General features: G+C 39.1%; 1 protein-coding gene across 1 annotated transcript; it reads right to left on the bottom strand.

Annotated features, from left to right (window-relative positions):
* Positions 1–9166: 9166 nt before the first annotated feature.
* Positions 9167–9997, bottom strand: LOC142178839 (uncharacterized). Its single transcript, XM_075248590.1, has one exon. It carries the CDS (start codon positions 9995–9997, stop codon positions 9167–9169), a length of 831 nt encoding a protein of 276 aa, XP_075104691.1.
* Positions 9998–14030: the final 4033 nt, after the last annotated feature.

Here is a 14030-nt window from a genome sequence, read left to right as displayed (position 1 = left end):
CCACTCGTAAGCCACCCCACACTTAGTCCGTTCTTACTTATTTAGTACTCATCTCACAATTAAAGTGCTCTAAGAGGTAAAAAGGATCAAAACAATGTCAATTAAGAATAAAAAAGGGTATAAGCTTGTAATATGGGTGCCAAATAAAAGTCTATAAGATCAAAATGGTTAACTAGGGATATATTTTATTTGTGATAAACATTAAACTTAAAAAGAACAAATATAGCCTAAAATCATTTTTCAAACCGAGTATCACCAAAATTTCGCTTCGACTCACATACCGGGCAAGTTCTAGACACAAACACAATAACATGGATTATACAAAAATCTCACCACACATGGCACATGACTCACTAAGGACGGTTTCATTCCGACTCTCAAACTAATGCAAGTATTCACGGAGCCACGAGATGTTAAGCATTAAGCACAAAGTGAACATAAGTCAAGAAAATGAGACATAGGCATCACAAAACATGTTATCCAAATAACCAAGGCATCATAAGCACTTTTAGCACATATGGAAGATACTACGCATGCCAAAGACTAAATATGCTACTATTAAACAAGTCAAGGGCGCCTCGGAATCTCATCTTTCTTTCTCCATTTATTTCCTAATTTCTAATCTACTCTAAAAATAAAAAAATAAAATAAAAAACTACTACCCGGTTCAAACTACATCCCATGGAAAAGAACCAAGGCACAAAGAAAAATCACAGAGGATTATTACTACCTAAAGAAAGCTAAAAGGCATATTTTTGGATTTTTGTTTCGACTTTAATCCCTCAAGAAAACTGTCTAGGAGATCCATCGTCGGGAAAAGTCTAATTTTTCTACCTTTTTCGATTTTTTTTTCAATTTTTCTTAGGAACTAATAAAATAATACACAACTAGGAAAACAAAAATAAGAAGTTAAAATCAAAATAAGAAGTTAACATTTTCTAACATACTACTACTAATTATCTAGAGGAATTCTCCCACCTCACACTTAAAGGAGTGCAGTGTCCCCAATGCACAAATAAAGCAAAATAATAATGAGGGTGGACAATAAACTCCCTGAAAGGCCAAAGGCCGAAGCAATAGCAGCTCACGGGTACTCAGACTTCCCCCTGACATGGTCCTTTGTGTGGTTACCCCACACTTAGTTCTCACCATCCAACTCATTTTTGCACTCTTCCAATGGCTTTGCCTCCTATGCTTATAATTCTAAAAAAACAAAAACAAAAACTACAACAATAATAAGATAAAAATAAAAATAAAAGAAAGAAGTAAAGCTGGGTTGCCTCCCAACAAGTGCCTGATTTAACGTCGCGGCACGACTTGAACCACTTTTTGCCTCCACCTCGAACTTGTGAATTGAGCCCTTAATAGGGCATCTAGTCTGTGTCTATGCTCCTTCGGTGGGGCTACAAAGAAAACTAGGCCAAGCAATAAATTTTCCACTCTACACTTCTTGGCCTTTAGATGAGGAATGTAATTTTTACTTTTTAGCACAACGAATTCAAGAATGTAAGCACCCCATTCCTCGTCCATTGGCTCCTCCAAAGGCTCATATGACTCGATTTCCATGTCCTCATCCAAACACAATGTTGAAAAATGTATGAAATGAGGACCAATATGCCCTAACTCTAGAATTGTATTACTCTTTACATCCTCATATTTACATGCACTAGAATCTTCAAATATAACATTATCTGCTTCCTCGCATGGCTCTAATGTACTTTTCTCAACATGGGCATCATCAACAAACATATGCTCGAATGATTGACTCTCCACTTTTAGCTCCTCAATTTGGCGTATAAGCTCCTTTTCAACTTCATACAACGCATTACTATTTTGTTGGGCGTTAGACGCATCAACCTTTGCAATCAATTGAGCTCCTAAGTCATGAATAGCAGTGCCAAATTTTTTAATCTCTTGTCCCAATTCAGCTCTTCCTTCTATTAAGTCTTTTATCCCATCTGTAATTTTCTCACGTTGAGCCTCATATATTTCCAATCTTTCAGCTTGTTCCACCAGCCAAGTTTGACTCATAATCTCCTCTTTATCAAAATTTTCCTCTTGCTGGTACTCCTTATCTTCTCCAATTTTAAGCTCTTCCTGACTATCAACTAAGGCTGCAGCTTGTTGATCATCGAATATTTCAACCCATTTTTTTTTATTTTGGCCTTCATTCTCTTATTTATTGCCTTGAGATTTTCCATCTCTTTTCGACGTTCATGAGTTTGCTCCCTTAAAAATTGAGTTTGCTCCATTATTTGCCTCATCATATCCATTATATGAACATTATATTCTACCTTCTCCATTTTGTTCCTATCAAACTCACAAAAATTATCAGAAATATCATAATTAGGGCTTGAAGAAGGATAAAAAGAATTAGTACATCCACATCAATGGCCACCTTGACCACCCCACATATTACAAATATTCCACTCAAAAGATTGAGATTATACGCACAACTTGCTCCCGGGGATATTTTGATAATTTTTTCACCAGTGGGGTCCTCCACAATATGGACAAAGATCATCAAAATAAGAATAACCATTATTCAAACAATTTACATTCCAAGATGCTATGTGAAAGTAAGTAAAAGAAAGCAAAATACTAACTAAATAAGAAAATTAAAAACTTGAACAAAAATCAATTAAAAGCTTAACTTAGATAAACAATCAATAACTAAGTCCTCGGCAACGGCGCCAAAAACTTGTTGGGACAAAACACACACGCAAGTATACATGGTCGTCAAGTAATAAAGTGACTCGAAAGTCAAATGTCGAACCCGCAGAGATTTAGATTGATCATTAACTAAGCAAACTAAAATCAATTAATTGTCCAAGATATTTAAGAGTGATATTTTTCTATTAATATACTATTGCGAAAATTAAACAAATAACAACTAAATTATCAAGAATGTGATTTTGTATGACGAGATTTTACTTCAGAGGAGATAGAAATTCCAGGGTTGTGGTTGGTTTATCACTCCTATTAAGTTCAGTAATCACACTCGTTAATCCAGATTATCTATGGTTGCTAATTAACCGGATCGTTTATATGAATAGCATGTTCCCACAATACTACTCGCCTGCTCACAATATATCAATCCTATATTTCTATGGTATTGAGTCTATCATGAACGAATATAATACGGTATTTAATTAAGCAAGACTGTTAGGTATATTCCTATCCTAACCACGAAATCTTCCCCCGAGCCACGGGTTCAGAAACAAGCTCTCTCTGATTCTACTCTAATCTATACACGGCTTTCCCAAGCATAGCATAGATAGTAGGGTGAATTGGTAGCTACAACAATTCACAAGTGAAAACTAGAATTAAAGAAACAACCACAAGATGATAATCCGAATTAACGAAGATTTAATTAATAAACGTTAATAATTATGTCAACCACAACCCTATAACGTAGAGTGCTTAGCCACTCATGTTCGTAGTAACAATTTTCCAAGTATTTTGCATAAACAAATTACAAAGAAAAGATAAAGGGATGAAGAACTCTATGATTTTCTCCTCCAAAAGTTGTCCACGTGATGTTCTTGCCTCCGGTCGCCAAAAAACCCTCTCAAAGTGGAATTTTTAGGTCTATTTATATGTGTAGGAAAAGACCTAAACGTGTAGGTCAAGTCCCAGTCAAACCAGGAGACGAAATAAATCTTCAAAACTCGGACTGAACCTCGCCCTAGGCTTGGCGTCGCCAGGCTAACGCTTGGTTAAGCTGGCCTTTGCCTTGCAGCGCCAGCCTAACGCCTGGTTAAGCTGGCCTTTGCCTGGCCTTGCCAAGTCTAACGCCTGCATACAAGCCTGGCGCCGCCAGCTTTCTCCTTTTCACTGTTCTCGAGCACACTTTCAACGTTTAAGTATCCCTTTTGCTCTACTTTCATCTCCAATTCACCTACACATAAAGCAACTCAAATAATGTACGAAACTATGGAATTATAGCCACACGTCAATAACCCACACTTAAACATTACTCGTCCTCGAGCATCAAACTACAGTTATAGACACAATCTATTAAGCAACTCCCTTAACTCATTATACCAAGAATCTTTAAAATAGACTAAGCACAAGGGTGTAACATATTCACCTCAAGATTTGACTCACAAATACCATGCATTATTTCACAACTCACTCACTTACTCTAATATAGAGGTCAATGACATTACCTTTCCTTCATGAATCAAGTGCCCTCACATAACAAAAGAAAGTAGTTCCACACACAATAAAATTTTAAGAACAATTAGGAACTCAAGTTAGAAAGAATTCACTCACTCTCAGAAATAACATTCATATGCTACAAAAGATGCACCATAGGCTTGCCCGTAGTGTAATACTCGACTAATCGAGCTCATTCAATCTAGGATCAAGTAGGACTTTCATTGGTTGTAATGTAGGTTGCGGGTCGGGTAGGATACATTTGGATATGAGTGACTACACCTCCCTAAGCACATTAATACATATACTTTAACATTTTAACCCATACTTATGTCAAACCATAACCCCACCTTCACATCAATGTATATTAACTCCATACTTCTTTAAGCACAATTACATAAAGAGTCACCACTATCAAGGAATATTTTTCACAGCAATTCAACTATTTTTTTCCTCTCTTTCTTTTTCAATTCAAGTGGCTTTTATTTTTTTCTTCCAAACAGTGCACATTTCTCCTTATTTCATTAGTTCCACTCAAAAGCCAAACGAACCATCCCAAACTTTAACTTGTACAAAGTTTATAACAATTTAAGTGCTCATGAGAGGTGAAAAGGTTCAACTAGACGGTTAATTCAAACAAATGGGTAAAGCTTGTAATGTGGTTGCCAAAGAAACAGGATTACAGGCTCAACGGGGTTAACTGTGATACATAACAATTAGGTGGGTAAAATATATATATTTGGCTCAACAAAGAAACACCTATATCACTTCCAAGACTGAACAAAACTACTATTTTGCTTTGTAAACACACGGGGCAAATTCTAGACATCAAATGCAATGCACAGAATAACATACAAACCTCACGCACACATGATACATAACTCACTCAGGATTGGACTTATCAAGACACTCTAGTCAAAGCAGTTAAGCAAATTTAGGATTATACAATTTAAGGTACTTATACAAGAGTAAAAAAACTGAGCCTAAGCGTCACAACCAAAGTACTCACTATTCTCAAGGTATAACAAAGTCAAGAGATATTACTTCAATTAAATTCACATCACCATGGCTCCTCTCCTAAAAAAATAAAACTACCTACACCCGGTTCAAACAAAATCCTTGAAAAATAACCGCGGCACAAAGAAAAACCAAGGGGGAATTACTACACTACCTACAAAGAAAATCTTTGTGCCTTTTTTCTTTTGACTTAAATCCCTCAAGAAAACTGTCTAGGAGATCCATCATCGGGAAGAGTCCAATTTTTCTACCCTTTTTTCTCGATTTTTTTTAATCCTACTAAAATACTACACAACTACGAAAACAAAAATAAGAAGTTAACATTTTTCTACATCCTACTACTAATTATCTAGAGACTTCTCCCAACCCACACTTAAAAGAGTGCAGTGTCCCCAATGCACAAATAAAGAAAAACAATAACAAGGGTGGACAAGAAACTCCCTGAAAGGTCAAAGGCCGAAACAATAGCGGCTCACGGGGTACTCAGACTTCCCCCAAGAATGATCCTTTATGTGGGCACCCCACACTTAGTTCTCACCATCTAGCTTGCTTTTGCGTTCTTCCAATGGCTATTCTTCCTATTCTTATAATCCTATAAAACAAAAACAACCTTACAACAATAATAAGATTAAAAAAATAAAAATAAAAAAATAAAAGAAAGCAGTAAAGATGGGTTGCCTCCCAACAAGTGCCTAATTTAACATCGCGGCACGACTCAACACTTCATCATTGGCAAGTAACACCTTCGACTTCTGACGATCAAAATCACCTCCATAATAGTGCTTTACTCTTTGTCCGTTCACTAAGAACATTCTCTCACCACCTAAGACGCGCAGCTCAATTGCACCATGTGGAGTGACTCTTACTACCTCAAACGGACCCGACCATCTCGATTTGAGCTTCCCCGGAAAGAGTCTCAACCTCGAATTGAACAAGAGAACTAATTGGCCCGGTTCGAACTCGCAATGCTGAATATGCTTATCATGCCAACGCTTGGTCTTTTCTTTATATAACTTGGCAATCTCATACGCATTCAAGCGAAACTCATCAAGCTCGTTCAATTGCATCAACCGCTTTTTACCCGCTAAGTCTGTATTAAAGTTAAACTATTTTATTACCCAATAAGCCGTGTGCTCAAGTTCCACTGGTAAATGGCATGCTTTCCCATAAACCAGCTTGTAAGGGGAGGTTCCGATTGGAGTTTTGTAGGCGGTCTAGTATGCCCATAGAGCATCATCAAGCTTTGCAGCCCAATATTTCCTACTTGCACTAACCGTCTTCTCCAGGATCTGCTTTATCTCTCTATTTGAGACTTCAACTTGCCCACTAGTCTGAGGATGGTAAGCGGTTGCAACTTTATGTTTGACCCCATATTGCGCTAAGACAGTGTCCAAGAGCTTGTTACAAAAATGGGTGCCCTCATCACTTATCATCACTCTCGGAGTGTCGAACCTTGTAAATATATGCTTTTTCACAAACTTAATCACAACCTTGGCATCATTGGTAGGAAGAGCTATGGCCTCCACCCACTTCGACACATAATCAACGACCACCAAAATGTACTTATACCCATTGGACGAGGGAAACAGACCCATAAAATCAATTTCCCAAACATCAAAAATTTCAACCTCCATAATACCGTGCAATGGCATCTCATGCCTTTTCGTAATTGTTCCTGTTCTCTGGCACCTATCACATCTTCTCACGAACTCATGGGTGTCTTTAAACACCTTAGGCCAATAGAAACCCGATTGCAATACCTTAGCTGCTGTTTTGTCACCCGCATGATGACCACCGTAGGGCGATGCATGACATTCATGTAAGATAGCATTTATTTCAGATTCGGGCACACATTTTCTCATTAGCTGATCAATACAAGATCTGAACAGGAATGGCTCATCCCACACATATGACCTCACATCTCGCAAGAACTTCTTTTTAGCATAAGGTTCAAGATCAGGCGGCATCTCACCACTTGCCATATAGTTCACAAAATCTGCATACCATGGCACCACCCCAGCAGTAATGGCCAACAATTTTTCATCCGGGAATGTTTCCTTGATGACATCTCCCTCAACTACATGATTCCGAGTTTCTAACCTGGACAAGTGATCAGCCACTTGATTCTCTGATCCTTTACGGTCTCGGATCTCCAAGTCAAATTCCTGCAAGAGTAAAACCCAATGGATTAGCCTTGGTTTAGCATCTTTCTTTTCAAACAAATACTTGATGGCTGCATGGTCTGTGTAGACGATGACTTTGGTGCCAACCAAATAGGCCCGAAATTTATCAAACGCCCACACTACAGCAAGCAAGTTCTTTTCTATCACAGTATAATTTATTTGAGCGGGAGTGAGAATATTGCTTGCGTAGTAAATGGAGTGAAATATTTTGCTCCTCATCTGGCCCAATACGTCCCCAATTGCACCATCACTGGCATCACACATCAGCTCAAATGGCTCGTTCCAGTCATGAGCCACTATGATTAGTGCACTCACTAACTTTTTCTTCAGCTCCTCGAATGCTTTCAGACAAGTATCGTCAAACTTGAATGAAACATCCTTCTCTAACAACCTGCACAAAAGAGAGGAAATTTTTGAGAAATCCTTTATAAATCGGCGATAAAAACCTGCATGTCCCAGAAAACTCCTAACTCCTTTTACTGAAATCGGTGGTGGAAACTTTTCAATTGCTTCCACCTTAGCCTTGTCAACTTCCAGTCCATCTTTGGACACCTTGTGTCCCAGCACTATACCTTCACGTACCATAAAATGGCACTTTTCCCAATTCAGTATCAGATTAGTCTCCTCGCACCTGGCAAGCACTTTAGCAAGATTGGTTAAGCATTCATCAAAAGACGAACCAAACACAAAAAAATCATCCATAAAAACCTCCACAAACTGTTCCACCATATCGGTGAAAATATCCATCATATACCTTTGAAAAGTCGCAGGTGCATTACACAACCCGAATGGCATTTTCTTAAATGCATAAGTGCCATAAGGTCATGTAAAGGTGGTATTTTCCTGATCTTCTGGGGCAATAACAATCTGATTATACCCCGAATAGCCATCAAGGAAACAATAATATTCCTGTCCTGCTAACCTGTCAAGCATTTGATCAATGAAGGGGAGAGGGAAGTGATCTTTTCGTGTAGCATTATTCAACTTCCTATAGTCTATGCATATTCTCCAACCAGTCCCAATCCTAGTTGGGACTAATTCATTTTGTTCATTTACTACAACAGTCATACCCCCTTTTTAGGTACACATTGAACAGGGCTTACCCACTTGTTATCGGAGATAGGAAATACTGTACCTACATTAAGCCACTTAATTACTTCTTTTCTTATCACCTCTTTCATGATTGGATTGAAGCGGCGTTGATGCTCCACACTAGGCTTGTGTCCCTCCTCCATGAGTATTTTGTGCATGCAGAATGCAGGGCTAATACCTTTTATGTCGGACACCGTCCAACCAATGACATGTTTGTGCTCCCTCAGCACCCTTAAGAGCTTTTCTTCCTGCAATTCATACAAATGAGAAGAAATAATCACAGGTAAAGTGTTAGAATTTCCTAAATATGCATAATGAAGATGAGATGGTAAGGGTTTAAGTTCCAATTTTGGAGCCTCCTCAACTGAAGGTTTAGGAGGCGGGCCGATTGGCCTATCCAGAGGCTCAAATTGGGTTCTTTCTCTTATGTATTCACACGATGCATCCAGAATGTGCAACATCTCCTCAACCTCTTCTTCAAGTTCCAAGTGATTGAACAATGTCAATGCCTTTTCTAGTGCATCTTCTTTAAACGCCCTAGGCTCTATGGCTAGTTCATTTATCTCCACCACCGAAATCATGGCCAGGTCCTCGTAATGACGAGGCAATTGAATGGCTCAATATACATTGAAGACTGCTTTTTCATTATCCACTCTCAGGATCATCTTACCTTCTTGGACTTTGATAATTGCATCTCCTATGGCCAAAATAGGTCATCCCAAGATGATAGGAACTAACTCATCATCCATGTAATCTAGGATGATAAAATCTGCAGGAAAAATAAACTTCCCAATCTGCAGCAGTACATCCTCAATTACCCCCTCAGGATAAACATAAGATCTATCAGCTAACTGTAGCATCACTGTGGTGGGTCTCAGAGCTCCTAACCCCAATTGTTTGAACACTGACAACGGTATCAGATTAATACTTGCACCCAAATCACACAAGGCTCTACCCACGTCAAATTCACCAATCCTTACGGGGATGGTAAAACTACCCGGATCCTTAAGCTTTTGTGGAAGCTTATGTTGAATCCTGGAAGTGCACTCCTCAGTAAGTGATACGGTCTCAAACTCAGTTAACCTCCTTTTATTTGCCACTATGTCCTTAATATATTTTGCATATTTTGGGACCTTACGGAGCATGTCCACCAAAGGGATGTTCAAATGTATCTGCTTTAGCATATCTAGGAATTTGTGAAACACGTGGTCATCATTCTTCTTTCTCAATCTTTGAGGAAAAGGGGGTGGCGCCCTCTCTGATTTCTGCTCAAGCTCTATTTTATTTCTCACATCTACCTCTACAGGTTTTGGCACTCTTTCTTCTTCGAGCCCAGATTGCTCATTTTTCTTCTTAGGCACTTCTACCAACTCTCTCCCATTTCTCAACGTCACTGCATTGACTTGAGGATTTCTCTTTGTATCACTTGGAAGAGCTCCAGCGGGTCTAGTATTCTGATTGTTAGCCATTTGCCCAAACTGCCTCTCTAGATATTTGAATTCTATGCGCAATTGCTTATTCTCTATCAAGAGCTTTTTCATCATGTCAGTCAAACCCTCCTCTTCTTGTTGTGGGGGTTGAGGTGGATGATTGTAATTTGCCTGAGGCCTGATATTCTGATTTCCACCCCAAGAGAAGTTAGGATGATTCCTCCAGTTCGGATTATATGTGTTACCATATTGAGCATTTTAATTCATCGGCCCTCTAGCTTGTTGCCCCACGTAGTAGATGGATTCAGGATTCATAGGACATATGTCACTTGTGTGACCTTTACCACATAACTCGCAGTAAGTAGACATCTGTTGCACATGTTGCATATGTTGTGCTTGGTGCATTGTCATCTTATTCATCTGATCTGCTAATCCCGCTATATATGCCCACATGGCTGAGAAATCATCAAGCTCGAGCACACCTGCTGTCTTTTGTTTAAGTGCTCTTAGTGGTTCCCCATCTACTTGCCAATTATTATCATTAGCAGTGAAATTGTTTAGCAGGATCTGGATCTCACTATACGGTCTTGCCATGCAACTACCCCCACATGCTGAGTCAAGATTCATCTTTGATGCCTCGTCCAAACCATCAACGAAAGTGTGACCCAACACCTCATCAGTCCGACAATGGTGTGGGCAGTCTCTGAGTAGCTTCTTGTATCTTTCCCAAGCTTGTTGAAGAGTCTCACCATCTCGTTGTTGAAACCCAAGAATCTGGCTCCTCAGCGACTTTGTCTTCTTCGTGGGAAAAAACTTGATTAAGAATTTCCTTGCTAGATCATCCCAATTGTGGATTGAGTTCGTGGACTCTTTTTGTAACCATTCCTTAGCTTCCCCCAGCAGTGAAAAGGGAAACAATGTCAGCCTGACATAGTCCTTGAAAACGTTTGGATAATTGTAAGTGTCTGTAATTTCCAGGAAGTTCTGAATGTGCCTCTGTGGGTCTTCATGAGATAGACCCACATATTGCCTTGTGGACTGAATCAGCTGTACCATATACTGTTTGAGTTCAAAGTGACCCGTGATATCAGGCTTCACAATCGCCTGAGTCATAAGAGCCAGATTGGGCCTTGCAGCTTCTATCACCGGACGCGCTCCATTACCTGCCATCTCTACTGGTTGTGGTTGAACTACGATGTCAAACGCTCTTTCAATTCTAGTTCTAGCTTCAACTTCCCTCCTCACTCTATGAAGTGTTCGTTCGATTTCAGGATAAAGAGGAAGGAGATTGTTTGCGCTTCTACTCCTCTGCATTCAAGAGAAGATCCTGCGTTATCACAAATAAAGCAAACTAAAAATTAAAACTTGAACAAATAACGAATAAAAGCTTAACTTAACTAAACAATCAATAATCTAGTTTCGAGCTTGTTTTGTCTTATTTTTGGTTTTGGACTTGGTTGTTTTGTCTAGGTTTTTTCCTACACATATAAATAATCATTAAACACCATTTTTAGCGAGAAAAGAGACCGATTTGGAGAGACTTTAGACGAAGGGAGAGCACGGAGCTGCCGTGGAGGCCGGAATTTATCAGATTTCATCTTTCTTCCATCAAACTTAGTAATCTTTACTTTTTTTGATGATTTGTTGTTTTGCTACGATGTCTATGTGGAGCTAAACTTCACGTTCTAGGGTTGTGGTTGTCATGAATATTGAAGTTTATTAATTATAATACCGTTAATTCGAGTTATCATCTTTGGTTGTTTCTCTAATTCTGTGCATAATTGCTTAATAGTTTGGCCAGCAGTTGAGTTCTATTTACTATCTATGTTATGATTGGAAAAGTCGTGCTTAGATTAGAGTAGAATTGGAGAGAGCTTGTTTCTGAACCCGTGGCTCGGGGAAATATTTCGCGGTTAGGATAGGAATATACCTAACAGTCTTGCTTAGTTGAATACCGTATTATATTCATTCATGATAGATTCAAGACCATAGGAATATAGGGTTGATATATTATGGATAGACGGATAGTATTGTGGGAACATGCTATTTATATAAATGATCCGGTCAACTAGCAATCATAGATAATTTGGATTAACAGGTGTAATTACGAACTCAATAGGATTGATAAACCGACCATAACCCAGGAATTTATTTTATGTGTAAGTGAATTGGAGATGAAAGTAGAGCAAAAGGGATACTTAAACGTTGAAAGTGTGCTCGAGAACAGTGAAAAGGAGAAAGCTGGCGACGCCAGGCTTGTATGCAGGTGTTAGACCTGACGAGGCTAGGCAAAGGCCAACTTAACCGGGCATTAGGCTGGCGCTACAAGCCAAAGGCTAGCTTCCCCGGCAATGGCGCCAAAAACTTGTTGGTTCCCCAAGTACACGCAAGTATATATGGCCGTCAAGTAATAAAATGACTCAAAAATCAGATGTTAGATTAACAGTTAACTAAGCAAACTAAAATCAACTTACTGTCCAAGATGATCAAAAGTTTAACTTTTCTGTTACAACTACTTTTACGAAATTCAAACACGTAACCAAGGGAGATATAGATTCCAGGGTTGTGGTCGGTTTATCAATCCTATTGAGTTCGTAATTACACCTGTTAATCCAAATTATCTATGATTGCTAGTTGACCAGATCGTTTATATAAATAGCATGTTCCCACAATACTACTCGTCTGCCCATAATATATCAATCATATATTCCTATGGTATTGAGTCTATCATGAATGAATATAATACTATATTTAATTAAGCAAGACTATTAGGTATATTCCTATCCTAACCGCGAAATCTTCCTCCGAGCCACGGGTTCAGAAACAAGCTCTCTCTGATTCTACTCTAATCTATACACGGCTTTCCCAAGCATAGCATAGATAGTAGGGTGAATTGGTAACTACAATAATTCACAAGTGAAAACTAGAATTAAAGAAACAACCATAAGAAGATAATCTGAATTAACAAAGATGTAATTAATAAACGTTAATAATCATGTAAACCATAACCCTAGAATGTAGAGTGCTTAGCCACTCATGTTCGTAGTAACAATTTTCCAAGTATTTTGCATAAACAAATTACAAAGAAAAGATAAAGGGATGAAGAACTCTATGATTTTCTCCTCCAAAAGTTGTCCACGTGATGTTCTTGCCTCCGGTCGCTAAAATATACCTCTCAAAGTGGCGTTTTTAGGTCTATTTATATGTGTAGGAAAAGACCTAAACGTGTAGGTCAAGTCCCAGTCAAAATAGTAGACGAAATAAATCTTCAAAACTCGGACTGAACCTCGCCCTGGCCTTTGCCTGGCCTCGCCAGGTCTAACGCCTGCATACAAGTTAGTCCCATAATTAAAAATTGAGTTGGAAAAGTTGACTGGATGTTGACTTATGTGTAAACGACCTTAGATTTAAATTTTGATGGTTTCGTTAGCTCTGTTGGGTGATTTTGTACTTAGGAGCGTGTCCGGATTTGTGATTTGGAGGTCCGTAGTGGAATTAGGCTTGAAATGGCGAATGTTGAATTTTTAGGAAGTTTGACAGGGGAGTTGACTTTTTGATATCGGGGTCAGAATCCAATTCTGAAAATTGGAATAGGTCTGTTATATCATTTATGACTTGTGTGCAAAATTTGAGGTCAATCGTACTTGATTTGATAGGTTTCGGCGTTGAAAGTAGAAGTTGAAAGTTCTTAGTTTCATTAGGCTTGAATTGGGGTATGATTCGTGGTTTTAGCTTTGTCTGAGGTGATTTGAGGGTTCGACTAAGTTTGTATGATGTTATGTGACTTGATGGTATGTTTGGTTGAGGTCCAGGGGGCCTCGGGTAAGTTTCGGATGCGTGACGAATCATTTTTGGACTTGGCTTGGTGGTTGAAGACTGCTGGTGTATTTTTCTGGTTTCCTCTTATGCGTTCACGAGGAGGGTCTCGCATTCGCGAAGTGTACCTAGAGGTGGATGAGAAATTATTCTTCGCATTTGCGAAGAGGGGCCCGCGTTCGCAAAGGTTTGGACAGTGAACGCATCGCGAATGCGAGAAGGGTGACGCGTTCGCGAAGAAGAGAGGAGGCAACTGGGGACCCTGTGCATTTGGCCTTCACGTTCGCAAAGTGAGGGGTCAGCGAAGCTTCCTGTTCGCGAAGAGAGGGGT

This window comes from Nicotiana tabacum, unplaced genomic scaffold (assembly GCF_000715075.1).
Source record: "Nicotiana tabacum cultivar K326 unplaced genomic scaffold, ASM71507v2 Un00002, whole genome shotgun sequence".
Taxonomy (NCBI): Eukaryota; Viridiplantae; Streptophyta; class Magnoliopsida; order Solanales; family Solanaceae; genus Nicotiana; species Nicotiana tabacum.
This window is presented reverse-complemented; position numbering and strand designations above follow the sequence as displayed.